The sequence below is a fragment of the Paracoccidioides brasiliensis genome (assembly GCF_000150735.1).
Source record: "Paracoccidioides brasiliensis Pb18 unplaced genomic scaffold supercont2.2, whole genome shotgun sequence".
Taxonomy (NCBI): domain Eukaryota; kingdom Fungi; phylum Ascomycota; class Eurotiomycetes; order Onygenales; family Ajellomycetaceae; genus Paracoccidioides; species Paracoccidioides brasiliensis.
In genome coordinates this window covers 747995-763804 of record NW_011371359.1, presented here as the reverse complement: position 1 = coordinate 763804, position 15810 = coordinate 747995, and the positions used below count along the sequence as shown (strand labels likewise).

At 45.5% G+C, this 15810-nt stretch overlaps 5 protein-coding genes across 5 annotated transcripts; 2 read left to right on the top strand and 3 right to left on the bottom strand.

Annotated features, from left to right (window-relative positions):
• Positions 1-653: 653 nt before the first annotated feature.
• Positions 654-2024, bottom strand: PADG_01435 (uncharacterized protein; the record flags this gene model as incomplete). Its single annotated transcript, XM_010758611.1, has 1 exon — positions 654-2024. The coding sequence occupies one exon, from the start codon at positions 2022-2024 to the stop codon at positions 654-656; it is 1371 nt and encodes a 456-aa protein (XP_010756913.1).
• Positions 2025-6260: 4236 nt separating this feature from the next.
• On the bottom strand, positions 6261-8641 carry PADG_01434 (uncharacterized protein; the record flags this gene model as incomplete). The annotated part of the gene is made up of 7 exons (XM_010758610.1): positions 6261-6543; positions 6634-7157; positions 7220-7670; positions 7722-8049; positions 8107-8208; positions 8288-8448; positions 8490-8641. 7 exons carry the CDS (start codon positions 8639-8641, stop codon positions 6261-6263), a joined length of 2001 nt encoding a protein of 666 aa, XP_010756912.1.
• A 595-nt stretch (positions 8642-9236) lies between these two features.
• On the top strand, positions 9237-10422 carry PADG_01433 (uncharacterized protein; the record flags this gene model as incomplete). The annotated part of the gene is made up of 6 exons (XM_010758609.1): positions 9237-9345; positions 9404-9474; positions 9553-9752; positions 9811-9892; positions 9964-10198; positions 10322-10422. The coding sequence occupies 6 exons, from the start codon at positions 9237-9239 to the stop codon at positions 10420-10422; spliced, it is 798 nt and encodes a 265-aa protein (XP_010756911.1).
• Positions 10423-11801: 1379 nt separating this feature from the next.
• Positions 11802-12789, bottom strand: PADG_01432 (peptidyl-prolyl cis-trans isomerase pin4; the record flags this gene model as incomplete). The annotated part of the gene is made up of 3 exons (XM_010759148.1): positions 11802-11956; positions 12314-12416; positions 12664-12789. The coding sequence occupies 3 exons, from the start codon at positions 12787-12789 to the stop codon at positions 11802-11804; spliced, it is 384 nt and encodes a 127-aa protein (XP_010757450.1).
• Positions 12790-13284: 495 nt separating this feature from the next.
• On the top strand, positions 13285-14312 carry PADG_01431 (uncharacterized protein; the record flags this gene model as incomplete). The annotated part of the gene is made up of 2 exons (XM_010759147.1): positions 13285-13443; positions 13668-14312. 2 exons carry the CDS (start codon positions 13285-13287, stop codon positions 14310-14312), a joined length of 804 nt encoding a protein of 267 aa, XP_010757449.1.
• Positions 14313-15810: the final 1498 nt, after the last annotated feature.

Sequence of the window (15810 nt, the reverse complement as noted above, 5' to 3'; positions counted from 1 at the left end):
AAGACGTGTCCTTGAGTTCCATAGATGGTGTTTTGTAGATATGATCTCTCAAGATCTGCATTTGACATGAGAAGAAGATAAAAGGGGGGTAATATTCATTTCAAGGTACACACTGCTTCCAGGGGGAGAGAGATCCCACGGATACCTAGCATGTCGACATATCTTTCAGGGGAGATGGTGATGTGTGGAGGTGAGCTGGCTCGGAGGTAGGAGGAGAGCGGGGCGGAGTGTGACAGGAGGGGGAAATGGCGGAAGATACATTCCGGATGCAAGGGTGGTAGGTACCCGGACAAATTTCACGTGATTCGATGAGAATATGGTTATCTGTGAATAGATAGATTTTCGTTGTTCCCGACAACACAAATCACCGTAATCGCTTCAGAGTTCGCAACACTTGAGAGATGGGTTTGAAAAGGGAAGCAGATGTGCATTGTGATTAGTCGACTCCTACATTAGAGTATTGATTGATTGGCATCTGTCGTTTTTTACTCTGGAGTGAAGGACTGAGGGCCACAATCAAGCGATAAAGGTTGCTTGATAATGCGAGAGTTGAACAGACCGTATCATTCACATCTCAGCTGTGATTGCTCTCAAAGGACTTATGATGGAATATTCCATTGCAGAAATCTGATTCAGGCTTCAAGGTCTGAGCCTTACAGTGATAGTGGCGGCGGTATTGGGATGAACTTTGGCCGGTCCCTCCTCTCTAAGCCTCTCTCCATCTCGGTTTGCTGGCGCCCCCCGGCTTCGAATTTTCGTTTCATCAACACGGAATTCGGCAATTCACAGTATGGCCCAGAAAACTGGTTGGTGTCCTCAGGATATACCACACAGCATTGTTGCTGACTCTCTGAGGCACTGAAGTCTTCGTTGTGTTTGGCAGAAGATGATTGGGAAATCGGTGATTTAACGAGAGGAACCATTTCAGAATGGACGGTCCCGTGGAACATGGGTTTACATGTTGGAGTTTCTGGCTTGGGGGGGAGCGGAGAGACAAAATCGCGCGGTGGGGATGATGTTAGTTTGTGGACATATGTGTGGGCGCCGGTAGCAGCGGAATAGGTCTCAACAAGATCTAGGGGGGAAGTGGATATCGCGGTAGGGCTTGAAGGCCTAATATCGGCCTTTCTTGGTGATTTTGAGCTAGTCGGTATGGAGAGACTAGCTGGGTGGAATTCTACACCGGCTGGAGGTGCCATGGAAGTTCTGTAAGGGCAACCATTCTCGAACTGAGACGTACTGTTTAGTTTGGGGCAGGTTGTTCCCTTCTTGATAGGAACAGGATCCCTCTCTGACGATTTTCGCATGGCCCGAACAGGGTTCGGATTTTCATCACCCCTTTGTCCGTGCTCGTTCGATTCTTCGGTTTCCATCTCACCACTATGACTCTCATCACTGCAACTATTATCGCCATCCTCATCCTCATCAATTTCAAGATCCGAAACCCGGTTCTCTAAAGCCATAGTTGAATCATCAACTATGGTAATCCTCTCCTCCAACCTCGACACATGATCCAACAAGCTGTCAGTTTTATCATCAACAGCGGCAAACTTGCGTGGCACCTCCCCCTCCATAAACTTATAAAACGAATGCATAGCCTCCCTTAGAACCCTAGTATCCTCGCGGCGTGCGCGTCTTTCCTCTTTCAATTCCTCTTCCCAAAGCCTACGATCATGTCTGTGCTGCTCCTCTAGCCGACAGATCCGCTCTAGCAGAGCCATCTTCGTCGGTAGCACTGGTGGTGAGACGGGCTGCTGAACCAGAAAACTGCTCACCCTGTTCCCTGGTGCATGGTAACATGCTTGATGGCCGCATTCGCAAGTAGAGCCTAGGGAGGACATATTCCGCCGAAATCCTTGACACGAGCAGCGCTGGTCAGGAACAGATGGATGGAGTAATATAGAGCGACATTCACCTGTCGGAAGAGCCAACTCGGCTGGAAGCGGCAGGGTGAAGTTGCTTGCGTGGGCCCGCGAGCGAGAAGTTGGATTCGAACAAGCAGATGAAGAATTAGGACTGAACATCAGAGTCGGAATATGTCCATGTCGTACACGTCAAATGCACGCCCTAGGTGATGGTATAGGCATTGATTGGAGCTTTGCCGGATTTGACAGTTCTAAACAAGAAAAGAAAAGAAAAACGACAATCTGCCGGTGAGATCAGAGAAAATGAGGCAGCAGAAGCACAACAAGAGCGAATTGGAGCAAACCTAATAACAATCAGGTCGTTATAAGAGGTGGTTATCATGTGTGATGTATGGCAAGAAGAGCGAACCATTCTTGATATGTGCAATCAAATACCGGTAAAGATAAGAAATCGATTGCAAACGATAGCTATACGTGGATTGTTTTTTATTCCAAAAAAAAAAAAAAAAAAAAAAAAAAAAAAAAAAAGTGAGAACCGGCGGAAAACGACAAGAGGATCCAAGAAAGACAAAAATGAGGTCAAGATGTAGATCAGTCAGTTCCCCTATTTTGGCTGTGTTACTTTATCTCATCGTTTTCGTTATGCACATTTGATTATTTATTGCCATCCTTTCCAAGTCTCGTCTGCTTCCCACAGACAGTCTGATATGAGCTGACTGGGGGATGGTTTGATTTCATACCTAAGTAAGGTTTGTGATCGAGTTGGGGGTCACCCTGGGTGGGATATTGTGGATCAGGGCCAATCGGCTAGTCCCCAGAGTTACCATGCCTCATTGTCTCCAACGTCCTGGTAATCTACGTATGGTATGATCGACAAAATTCGTAATATATTGATATGTTGTCCAAGCCGGTGGAGGCAAATTAGAGAGAGGGAGACAGAACTCCAATACTATTTAATAACGGAATGCTTCTCAGGATGATACACCTTGACGTGGAGAGTCATCGTCATGGCAATTCCAGTAGATACATAACGACCAAGGGAATATTGGCCAGGGTCTGGCCTTCTTGATCACGCAAAGGTGTGTGTGAAAAGAGAACCTTGATAGTTAGCCTTCCAACGTTCCACACAAGAGGAAGCCATCTGCGGAGAAGTGAAGAATATTTCCAGAATGGCGGGACAGCGAATCATGCCGACTATTGCCAAACTAGTTCTCCAGAGGCTGTGAAACCATCCTTGACGAAAGGCTGGCCGACCAGCCAGTTACCAAAGTCTTTATCAAAATTTCACTGGTTTTAGGGAGCAAGAAGGGGGAATAACCATCAAGTCAACTTTGGAAGTCGGCAAGCGTCACAAGAGCAATAATAATCTCAATTTCCCTCACTTTTTACTACAATCCCTGTCCTGCATGGCGAGCACCCGTTTCTCGATGCGGCCATGCCTCCTCCAAATGACAGCGGTATTTGCAGGACACAAGCAGATTATCAGCCTTTATCTTGGAGTCCTACCTGGCAGATCGGAATGACCTGTTTACCAAAGCATCAGTGTACTACCAGGTAGTTATCTACCCGCGGATCGTGCACGCGCCAAACACTCTCATCAGCTCAACAAAGCATAACCATCAATTCCATGAACCAGAATCCAATACGCCAGTAGGAAGCTGACTGGAATTATTACGATCGATCAGTGATATTGTAACAATTGGTTTACAGAAACCTTGCTGCCAGGTGGTTACATGGCCTCTTTTCTGCTTTTCTTAAGCATAAGCTCAAAACAGCCTCCTGCCTGACGACTAGCAAGGGGATTTCAAACAACCTACCAATGGGCAGGCTGCATCTGCGCAAATGTCATCAGAATTGGCTTGGAGAGCGCAACTTTTATGCGACCTCCTGGTTATAAACATCCAAACCCAATCCATGTCGACATGCATGCTGGTCATTTTGTTTCCCGGCAAGAAAAAGAAACAGAATTGAACCCAGGAAATGAAAAAACAAATAACCAGGAGGGTAAACCCTTTAATCCTATGATGGTTTATGCGCTGTATGAGAAATAAGATTCACGAACAGGTCCCCGGAAGGGACGTCTTTCGAATTTAAGCCGTATGATGATTGACGAGCCAAATACACGGAGCACCTAGGTACAGACCTTTCTTCTGATAGCCCGAGCGGATTTCATTTTGCAGAGGCAAGTATGGACTTGCACGTTTGTTTCCGCCCCACGTAACAAGAAATTTTGCTTTTTTCTTTCCTCATTTTTGCTTCGCGTTGCAGTGGCACGACAGAAGGCTACAACGGATTCAAAGGCGATGATGATAGTGGTGCAGATAACCGGGTAGATGGAAGAAGCACTAGACAAGCGCTCTCATTGAATTAGAAGTGCATGAAAACAGCAGGACACAGTCTGAAAACACATTTGTCACCCTCACAGCTCTCTCACACACAAACCAACGGACGCGAACATCGTGGCTTAGTTCCTGGGCAGAAGGTAAGTTATCTCACCCAACGTCCCATTTTCTCTACGGAACCTCTCCGTTGAAACATTCCACAGCTTTCTGGTCTTAGAATTGACGCCATTCCCATGCTGAAAATCCCCAGCCTTCCATAGGTCAGTTGGATTGGACCTGGAAGTGCCGGACCAGAAGAAGCAAAAAGAGAACATCCATGGACAACATCCCTTTTCCTAATGCAGTTAAAGTGGGATGTCTTGCCTCTGATCCGCCTTCAAAGGGCCAAACACGAGATGCCATTATTGTGTGACACTAACAATCCCCCCATTTGGATTGGTTTTTTTGTTATTATTTAATATTAGAGGGAACATGTCAGAGTAACAACACCCCCACTAATAGCAGAGATCCACAGCCGTATCAGCTGTATCGCTGCATGCCCCTCTCCGCGATTGGCCGAGAATCATTCCGAGCAGACACGCTGCCTCCTCGCTACGGTAGTTACGGTACAGTACGATACCGGTTGAATATCATTTTTCAAGATCAAGTCTGCTTGCCTTATCCTCCGCCAAGCGCAGCCTTATTATTTTTTGGATCCGTATATCTCACAGTGTCGTTTTGCCAGGTAAGAGAATCTGCACCATATATGGTTGAAGCATAAAATTCAGCTTCCTTTGGAGATGAGATGGATTACTCATCTAGTCTCTGATTACTTTCTTATTCCGCAAATGCGCAGTTGACAACAGGTTAGTTGAGTTAGTTAACTACACTTCCACTTAGTTACCCCAAAATCGCCCAGCCCTCTCACCATCATTTCTCTGTGTATCAACAAGTGCATCAATATTGATGGGACCGGGCCAGAAACAGCTGACAAATTCATCCCTATCTAGGTTTTACTTGTTGCTTGAGGGCATATATGTTTTGACACCTCCTCTCCTAGCAGATAACACAAGAGAGTGAGTCATGACCAGTCTTGTCATCATTCTTCATATCTCTTCACCGCCCGCTTCTTAGCGCCACTCACGATATTGCTCGGCAATTAACCATCCAGCAAACTTCCAAATATATATATATAATTTTATTATTTTATTGTTTTTTATTTTTATTTTTGGAAACAACGTGGGTTCTCTGTCGCGGGCTAGAGGCTATATATAGTGCTCGGTCCGTCCCTCCCTTGCCGTCCACATTAGTGGCATCAATAATGGAAATGAGCAAATTATTATCATAACCGTTGGATAGTTCTCTGTTTCATGTTTGGCTGAGAAGCTAGACGGATGCAAAAATTTTTACTCCCCACATGCGCTTAGAGTATCAAATCTTTTGGCTGGAGATGACGTGATTCCGGAAATATTTTCAATATTCATGCTTATTTCATCCTTGGTTTGAGACCATTTCTAGGTATCTGGAAAAGCTAGACAGACATAATCGACTTTCCAGGGGCCCTGTGGTGCTCACAATCAACATTTTGGAAAATTTCCCAGGAAATGAGATAACCCAACCTCTGCCATATAAGCACCAACACACTTCCAGATTCAGCTTCCCCGCTCTCCCACATCGCACCTCTGGAGCTCGAGATAATTTTCGGACTACTTGGATGATAAAGTCGGAGTTAATTAAGGTCGCGCCACATCGAATTGGAAGTGGTAACATGTACAAGGCTGTGACAACATCTGGCCGTGACTGGAGCAGTAGGCGGCATGCTAACATGGATTTTGTTACAAGAAGGGAAAAAAAAAATCATGTTTAATGCTAATGCAAAAGCGAAACAGTCTGGGCGTAAATGTCTGGCAAAAAGCTATTAATAGTATAGTTGAAAAGCCAGACCAAGCTCACCAAACTCGAGCCAAATGACAATTTCCGGATCATCATACGGACTAAACAATGATGTCATCACATACTACCACGACCAAAACTTTTGAAAAAGAAAAGCAAAGAGCAGCTTCAGTTGAATCTTTCAAACTTTTGTGAAACTACTAAATAAAGCTATTTCTACTCCCTGCAAAGGCCAATCGTTCACATCTGCTGCTAAGCCTGGCACAAGAAGGTGAGGTTCTTGTTCGCCGCTGGTTTCGGGGTACGAAAAGCTGTGGTCCCAATTTGCTGTTCCAGACTGCTGAAAGGGATCTGGTGGCCCAAAGGACGACGGAACACTTTGCCAATCAGTATTGGCAGGCTGGGCGGTGCTAATTTGATAGCCAGCTAAGCGGGATATGGATGTCAAATCATTCTGATGGCCTCTATGATGCTCACGCATCAGTGGTAGGACTGGTTCACAAAAAACATGACCAGTATCAGTTGTTTGCGGCATGGACACGTTTCGAAATCACCCTTCGGGGAGAGATTTTGTCTGTTCGATCATAGAAATGGTGGGGCTGTGTTCGAACTTGATGGTTCCGAAGTACGGTATATTGACATGCAGTTCATTGAGATTGTCATCCTTAGCTCCAAAACTCTGAGGCTCCTTATAAAGCTCCAGGGAGGCAGTTGTACGGTAGCAGGCTCCACTGGCAGAATTATTCTCGATAGCGAGGAGGGACTGGAGGATAGTGGATACCTTTTGAGCGACGACATCGTGATTCATTTGAGCCATTTTTTCCATGATTTCAAGTGTGCGTTCGAGAAGTCCGCGGTCGCTCAGTCGCTGATGTTGGAGAGATTGGAAAACGGTGACATCTTTGCCGTAGCCGAATTGGTGCTGCCTATGAGCTTCCATATGCGCAATGCACAGCGTCGTGCTAGCAATAAAAGCAACAAAGTCGAGACCGCGACAATAAGCCGTCGATAAATTCGCTCCTCGGAATGCCACGAACTGGGCGACTATCGCACGACGGCATTCGCAGCAGTCATCCTGCTGTAATCATAACGCTGTTCGGTGGAAGAGGACAACAACATGTATGGCAAGTGTAGCCGTACGAAGAGATGACGATATGTTAAATGGCTTGTAAGGCGGATTGACTCTTCGAATGCCTGGGCATCATCGCTTACAGGACCATTGGAAGTCATCGGCCACCACCGTGGTGGCATTAGGGCGGCAGCCTCCTGAAGCATTTTGTCCACTCTGTGTATTGTCGCAAGATCAATTTGCTCGCCAACATTACGCTGTAGGATAATCCCAGCTGCAACGGACTCTAAGCGCTCCAGGCACTCCACAGCCATGCAATTTTGTAGGACCTTCTGACTCGCGAAGACATTTTCGGATGAACCCTGTGGCAGGCCCAGCATCAACGACAGATACCTGTCTGTGGAGACTATGCGAAACCACATGTAGTCAGGATCGATACGATCCTGAGTTTCCGGCTCGAGAATTATGCTCGACAAGGTATTCCCTGTATCTAACCCCATCATCTGCGCAACAACCACGGCTCTGCGGTTTGTCAGCCATGCATGGCGAAGATTGCCAGCATTATTTTAGTACATGCTTGCAATCATAACACACTCGATACCGTCGAGTGAAGTGACAAGTTCATCATCATTTGTTACAAGCCTAGAAGCGGTTCGGACCACACGATTCATGATATCCTGGTGGTCCGATGTTAGGCCAGCGAGTTTCCCCGCCGAGGACGGCGGAATGCCCTGTAAAAAAGAGCCAAGAATTAGAAGCCTCCTTGCTACGAGGACCGGATGGGATCCAAGCAGAGGCATCCGCAATACGGCTTGCGGAGATAAGCGTTGTCGGGAAAGGAATCTAGAGTACGGCATGCATACTATGCCGTGGAATAATACCGAAACATCGATCAAAAACGCTTAGTATTAGATTGAGATCATGCTGATTGGGCCAAACTGCTAGAAGCGAGACAGACAGCTCGTCATGACTGTCAGCCAAAGGGCTCTCAGTACCCCGGGGAGGGACTGTGATCGGAGTGGGGCAGGGAGAATCGGATTCGGTTCCACATCCATCAGGCCTAGAATTTTTCATCTTCCCATGTTGGACGAGCAGCTACTTAACTATACTATCTGCACACTTGCAAAGAGGTTTCTTACTGATGAATTTACCAACTCGTGCAGATTCGATTGATCCGGGACGCAGCGTGTCTGGCACTTCAGTCCCGCCACGCTTGATGAATCGATCTACGAGAGATTCCATCCGGTTGAGCCTATCAACATTTTTACTCTCAAGCGCCGCCTCATAATGGACCTCCTGGCTAATACATAGGGTTCGACGACTCCTGCACCCGTCACAGACAGTTCCTGTAGGCGCTGCAAAGGTGCATCGGATCTTCCGTCGCTTGCACTCCCAGCAACTCTGAGTGCCTTCACGGACTCTTCTCGCCTGTTGAGCAGCGTGGAGGTTGGTCCCGCCGCGGAGGAAAGACCACGTGGGATTATTACTGACATTTTGTTGTCTTGCGGGAGTTTTGCCAGCACAGATGCCCTGCTAAAGCAAGTTTGTTGGTTAAAATCCGAACGAAAAGTTGCTCCGTGGATCTCGACGCACCGACCCACCACTAGGTATTTATCTATTCCTCCGTTAGTTACATAATCTAGCGTTTCCTTCCGCCGCGGCGGAGAAAGGCGTGCGGCCTTTGTCAGTCGCGGAGTTAACAGGCTTGGGGGAGTAGGAGTGGCTCTAACCTTGCCAGGATAGCTAACTACGAGTTAAGAATCCTGTCTCACGGCTTTCCAGGGTGGACCAACTGCAGAGTGGGGAGTATAACCTGTGCAGGTTAACCGAAGGAAGTTCTTGGAGAATGCCACAAACGAACGCAGTCAATTAGTTAATCCATGGATACGTTGGTCATTGTTCCAATCCACTGGGATGTTGAAACCATACGGCCCATCATGGACCAAGAACTGCTCCGCGGTCGAGGATAAGTGGATAGCGAGCTTGATGTCCCGGATTCGATATTTTCACTTGGGAAAAGACCTCCCACTGGAACTCATGAGTTAGAGACGAATATATTTAATACGGAAGTTGGTTTTGTATTGTGTCATGGATAAATTATCTCAAAAACTACGCTTCCGAACATCGTATCAATTTGTTGAACCCAGGTATTACAGCTTTACAATGGTTAAAATCGCTGTAGCTGGCAGTTCTGGGCGTGGGATTAATCCCACTTATGTTATGCAATCGCCTATCAAGACTAATTTACTTTGCAGAGATTTCCCGAGAGATTGTTGATATTCTCATAGCGTCCAAAAAGCATGATATAACCATATTAAGCAGGAAGGTGAGGGAAACATTTGGAACTTTTACATCCATGTGCAATTTCAACACTAATATCTCCCTTAGGAGCCTTCGACGACAGCCATCACACCCAGGATTAGTTAGTTGGCAAACGGTAGACTACGATGATAAGGCTGCATTGGTTGAGGCCCTTTGCGGGATCCACACCCTCTTGTCCTTCGTCCAGATTCTCTCGGATCCCGACCAGAGGTCTCAGAGGAACCTCATCGATGCGGCTATTAGCGCTGGTGTAAAACGCTTTGTACCGAGCGAGTATGGGAGGTGATCTTACCCGCAATCAATGCAACACATTAGCTCCATAGCTTACCCAATTGACTAGTGAGGGGACGGTTGACATGGCCTGGTGGCAGGGAAAAGAAAGAATCAGGCAGTACCTAAAAGAAGTAAATGCAAAAGGAAACGTGAGAATCTGCATCAAAATCACTATGATCTTTCAATACTTCCAGCCAACAGCAACTGAATTTTTGATTAGAAACTCGAGTACATCTTACTTCAACCTGGTTTGTTCTTTGACTACCTAGCCTTCCCTCACAAGACGGCTAAGTATGTCGACCCGCTGCAGAGCGTCTTCGACTTTGAGAACAGGCGTGCCATCGTTGTGGAAGGCTACGAAGCCGCTGTTATGATGACTCTAACCACTGTCGCGGACCTTGCCGCAATCGTTGCTCGATCAGTTGATTACGATGGCAAGTGGCCTACAGCTGGCGGTATTAGAGGCAACAGAGTCACGTTCTCGCAACTCATTGAGATCGGCAGGAAAGTTTGAGGTTAGAATAGCCTTGTTGCCGAGCGTCGCATATTTTCGAATTTTGTTAATATGAATCTCTTAGGGCGACCTTTCACTGTCGACAAAGTAAAAGTCGAAGATCTCGAAGCCGAAGACCTAAAGATATCGTGGGGCTTGAACGCAGTTCACCACGCAGTCTCTTAAGGATCAGGCGAGGGTACTTCTCAAAGCCGTTTCCATTGGATTCCTTCCTTCTAAGCAGTACAAAAGGCGCATGGGACTCATCAGATGAGCTAAATCAACTCTTCCCGGGTCACGAATTTACTGCAGTGGAAGACTTCCTGTCAAATGTTTGGCATGAAAAGCCCGGGGGTTTTGGGTTACCATTTTTTTGAGGGTAGATGATCCATTGGTCTATGGCCCAAAACCCGCATTCATGGGCGGTGATGATTTTATTTTCCAATCATAATTATTTCATGCCAGCGGCTTTAAAATACCTTTTTTAGGATTCTTGAATGAAAAATCATCATATTCCTATCCAACCAGGTCATGTTGTCGGGAACTTTACCAGCACAATATTTATCAGTCCCACTCCCAGGTTCCATGAAGAAACAAATTTCTCCCAAACTGATATCAGTGAATTCTAAGGTACTAAAGTCAATGGGCACCATGGATTTTTGACATAATGTGTGGGGCGTAACTAACTATCTTCCTTGTCCGCCCAGAAATTTCCTCTACTAGCCCCGAAACCCGAGTACCATTACGGTGATGGATGGACCCATAGAATAAGCTTAAAAAGGGACCTGATACAGGGTTGGGGAAGTCTGCCTGTTAATCCGGTATCTCCGTTTTCCTTTCATTCCCGCTGTCAGTGCACCGGGGTTTGCAGGGTTCCGATTAAAGTTAAAAATTCTAGATAGATATTGAACGAACAGCTTATATGCGAAGCCGATTATGGTACCGTATCACCTCCAAGGTTCCAAACGATCGATGTTTGCTAGCCTAATGAAATTTTCGCCCCTGTTATTTTGATCTGTATAGATTGCTTCCAAGGTTGGGATTGATTGATATGGGAACCTGGAGGAATATTGTTTTTACAGGAGAACATATGCTAGCCCAAATCCAGGGCTGAATTCATATAACTAGCTATTGGAAGGGGATCACTGATAAGCAGTAGTAACTGGAATCCCTAACTATGCCCTTCAATTCAAATTTCCTCCATCCAACACAGCTAAACTATTCGACCAAGCATAAATATTAGCGGAAGATAAGTCTCTCTCCAAGTAAATCGTCAAAAGAGAATCTCTTATGTCCTTAACATCTTTGCACTGACATGATGCTTTGTTAAAAAAAATAAAAATAAAAATAAAAATAAAAAAAAACAATGTCGAATGCTGCCTTATGCCATCATTAATGGTTAGAAAAGAGAAAATAATGATCAACTGACAACGCAGAGAGAGACATATATCCAATCCAATACATAGCAATAACCAGATATGTGTTGTTCCGGGCGTAGATCGAAAAGAACGGGAAATACGTTTCCAACCAACTCCAATCTTCAATCCTCCACGTTCATTTGCCAATCACTTCCTCCCTTCCACCATAATGATATGGTATCCAAATCCCGTTTTCACCTCCGTCCATTTTGGATTCCCGGTCGTACTGGGCTCGAGGTCGTATGCTGCTTTTTCAAATGAGGCATCAAGGCTACCTCGTATTTTCCAGCCAAGCGATCCCCCTATATTTTTGGATTATGTCAGGAAAGGGGTAGTTTATAAAAGATATAGTACTCTTTGCTTCTCTACTTGGGTGAAAAGAACATGTAATATACGAAACAAGGCAGTGAGTTCCATTTGAATTCCTCCCTTTGGCCCTTATTCAATTCCAACCCCCTTTTGAGGATAAAAGAGTGGAGTTGAGAAGCCCTTGGGTGGAAGGATGTGAGCGTGTGCGAAACCTAGGGATATAATGGTCCCAGTTGATAACTTTCTCACATTTGAGCTCAGGTTGTTTGGTATCAATCGTATATTAAGGGTAAGGGACGTAGTACGAATGCCAGTGTCATCAAACATATAGCGAAATAAATTCAACAAACCTTGCCTAGCTTTATCTTCAGAAAATTCCCTTGCAACCTCATCAAACTTTGCCCCATTTCTCAGCTTCTCTAGCGCTTCCTCTTTCTTCGAGTGTTTTTCACACTTTTTCCCCCAGCAATGGCCAGTTAGTTCAGGTTCGTACAATATGAAAAGGAATAATATTCTTGCGCATATCATCCATGGAAACACACATGCGTAGAATGGCAATCATGTAAAGACGATAGAGAGCTACTTCCAATCCAATATCAAGTGAAGAAGCAAACACAAACGGGTATTCTTAAATCACAGTCAAGCAAGAGATATTGAAGCCGAGCAAGAAGAGCAAACACGAAGAGTATCAGACACTTACGAGAATATGTCGAACATTGATCGAATTTGCAGGTTTTACGCCTCCTTTCCCTTTTGCACCCTCATTACCATCTGAACTGTCTTTCGCCTTGCCTTTACCTTTTCCTTTGGCGCTGTTCTTTCCCATGGCAATTGAGTTGAGTGCAAAAAGGTTGTTTATCCCAAAGTTACCTGGAGTGTCTGAGAGTCTCGAATTAGGGAAAGAGGGGGAAATACCGGCGTAGTCGTGAAGAGACCAGAAAAATAACGTTGAGGTTAGGTTTGGTTTATGATGAGTTGGAGCAAGTTGGAAAATATGATGTTCCAAAGAGTTGTAGGGTTTGAGAAGCACCCATGCATTATTTATTTATATCCAAGGTTCAATATTTATCAGCTTGAAGCTCAATGTCGCTCATTCATTAATTTTTTTTTTATCAGCACCAAGCTCAAATTTTCAATTTGCTCCGAGATGCAAACTGGAGTCCTTCACTAGCAGCAGTAAATCAAGCCTTTTGAATTCTTGAAACTACTGTTGTTTTTCTGTGGCTTGCTCCAAATCCCAATTTCAAATTTCTGTCTCCCAGGTGGATCGACGGCAAGACGACTCCTTGCTCCTAGTTAAGGTTATGGACATCGCATAGAGATGGAACACGATGAACACGTTGGAACTGTTGAGGAGACAAAGGAGGAGGTCAGACCTCCCCTTCAGCTCAAAGATGCGCGAATCATGTCAATTCCTGAAAGTGCCTATTATATTCCCGGGTTTATAACGCAGGATGAAGAGGATAGGTTGCTTCAGAAGGTAAAATTCTCATATTTGTTTACCTGTAGTTTAAGTTGGAATTTAATAGTTAGAATGAGGTGAACAGAGATGCTTCAACCGAAGGAGGAAGTTCTGGGATCAATAAGAGGGTTAACGGATCGCCCCATTAAGAGAATATATACCCTGGTTGTTTTCCTCTGATTCCCTTCATCAAGGGAGACATATGGATCATAAAAAGAAACTACAGGCTAACAACTATTAAGATACTATCTGTTCCCGTTCCACGCTGGACACAGCTTTCCCGGAGACGCCTTCAGACCTGGCCATCCGCATTGACCAAATCCAACACTCTTCTCGCCTCCCCCCTCCCAACTTGGCTGGTTTCTCCCATCATTTCCCGAATTACGGCTCTTGGGATATTTCGGGATTCACCGCACCACGCACCTAACCATGTACTGATTAATGAGTATAAATCGGGACAAGGAATCATGCCTCATGAGGACGGTGCTGCATATTACCCCGTTGTCGCGACGGTGAGTTTGGGGGCACCGATTGTACTGGAGATGAGTGAGAAAATCGCAGATCGCGCAAACACAGGCCAAGCGGGAGAAGGAATTGGAGCAGAAGCCCAAGAAACAACGCCATACCGGTTTAGAATATTGCAAGAAAGAAGAAGTTTGTTGATAACGACTGGGAAACTATACACTGATTTCTTGCATGGGATTGAGGAGCGAAAAGGGGATGCTGATTTGAGCTCGGAAGCTGTTTGTAACTGGGAATTACTTGGGGATAAAGATGCGTTTGCAGCAGGCAGTTACGAGAGGGAGACTAGAATAAGCCTAACATATCGGGATGTGCTCAAGGTCTCGAAGCTGGGGAATACTATGAAATTCCTTGGGCCTAGATGATAGGCAGCAACGACGAGCTTCGGTTCTAATAATTAAATTTGACGCAGAGGCTGGTTGCTGATCATGGTTACTATCCAATGAGTTACTTTTATTGGCGTTTGCAAGCAGCAAGGAAAGACTCTAGAAAATCTCATGATACTGCAGCCGACATGACCAGAAGAAGGTTTGAGGCTTCCACAATAGAAATTCTAATATAGACGTGGTATCATTCTCCACCGATGCTGCACGCTTTCTTGACCAAACTTTCTCATATACCACTCCTTGGTATTGGCAGCAGAGACACCTAAATTCACAAGAACGAAAACCAGTCCCGACAATACCGTCTTGTTGACAAGAGATCCTTTTGGCGCAGCCAAAAAAACGAGCGATAGATAGATGGCGCACTCGGCTGTATAATGCGGAGATACGACGGCGAGGAAAGCTGGGTGAGACGGAAGAGTGTACTTCTTCAACGAAGCTAGGTACATATGGCAATCATGCTGGATACCGGATGCAATAGTAAAAACTGGAAGGAAAGCGAGTGTCTTTAATGATGGTGCACAATATCGCACTTCATTTAGTAAGTTGCCAGAAGAATGGATCGCAGCTAGATATGCCAGTTTTCAGTGGACGATTTTGGAGGGCGAAACAAGGTTAGGGTAAATTGCACATACGTATTCCTTCAACCCAAATAGCCAACCCCATTGCGACATAAAATGACAGCCCAACAACCCAATGTGGGAACCACATTTTCGATCGGGACAGTTTTGCCGTTGAAATGCATTCGCACAGTCGACGGACACCTTGGATCAAAAGTAGCGTCCAGCACAGAACTACTTGGTTGCGTGTCATGGACTTTTGAATGTTTTGTTCTCTAACCCGTGAAGATACAGCTCGAAACAGCGGGCCTCTGAAGTAGATTTGAGCTCCCCATAGAACCGACGATAATACCGATGCTACGTAAAAGTGAGTGAAAAAGCTATGTGGTACTTGCCACGATGCTATATAGTCAAGACAAGACACTCCCCATCCACGGGTGGGCTGTTTCGACAGCTTGGAGTCATTTTGAGCTCCTTTGGTGGAAGCTTTGATCGGTTCTGGCGTTGTGGCCCGTGGGCCATATGTCACGAAACGATTGCGAACAAAAGGGACGCTGTTCGCAAGCAGAATCTACACATTGATCAATCATTCATTCAATAGACGTTGTTATGGATACATGGAATGGATGGATTCTTACAGTGCAGGCCGTGATCAAAAAATAGCTTCGAATGAAGTTTATCGCATCTACTGTCTGCAAGTATGAAAACATCCACTGGAAGTACCTCATCGCCGCTCCAGGCAGGATCTTCGCAGTCGACTCATGCAATCCCATCCGGTAACCGCGTTCCTTGTAATAGAGGTAGATCTTGCAGGTTACCCAGGCCTTCAAGAATGCTGTATCTTTTGAGTGGGCATTCTACGAAGTTTGAGATGCTAACCCCGTTCCGCTTCGATTTTAGAGCGTATTGATAATGATAAT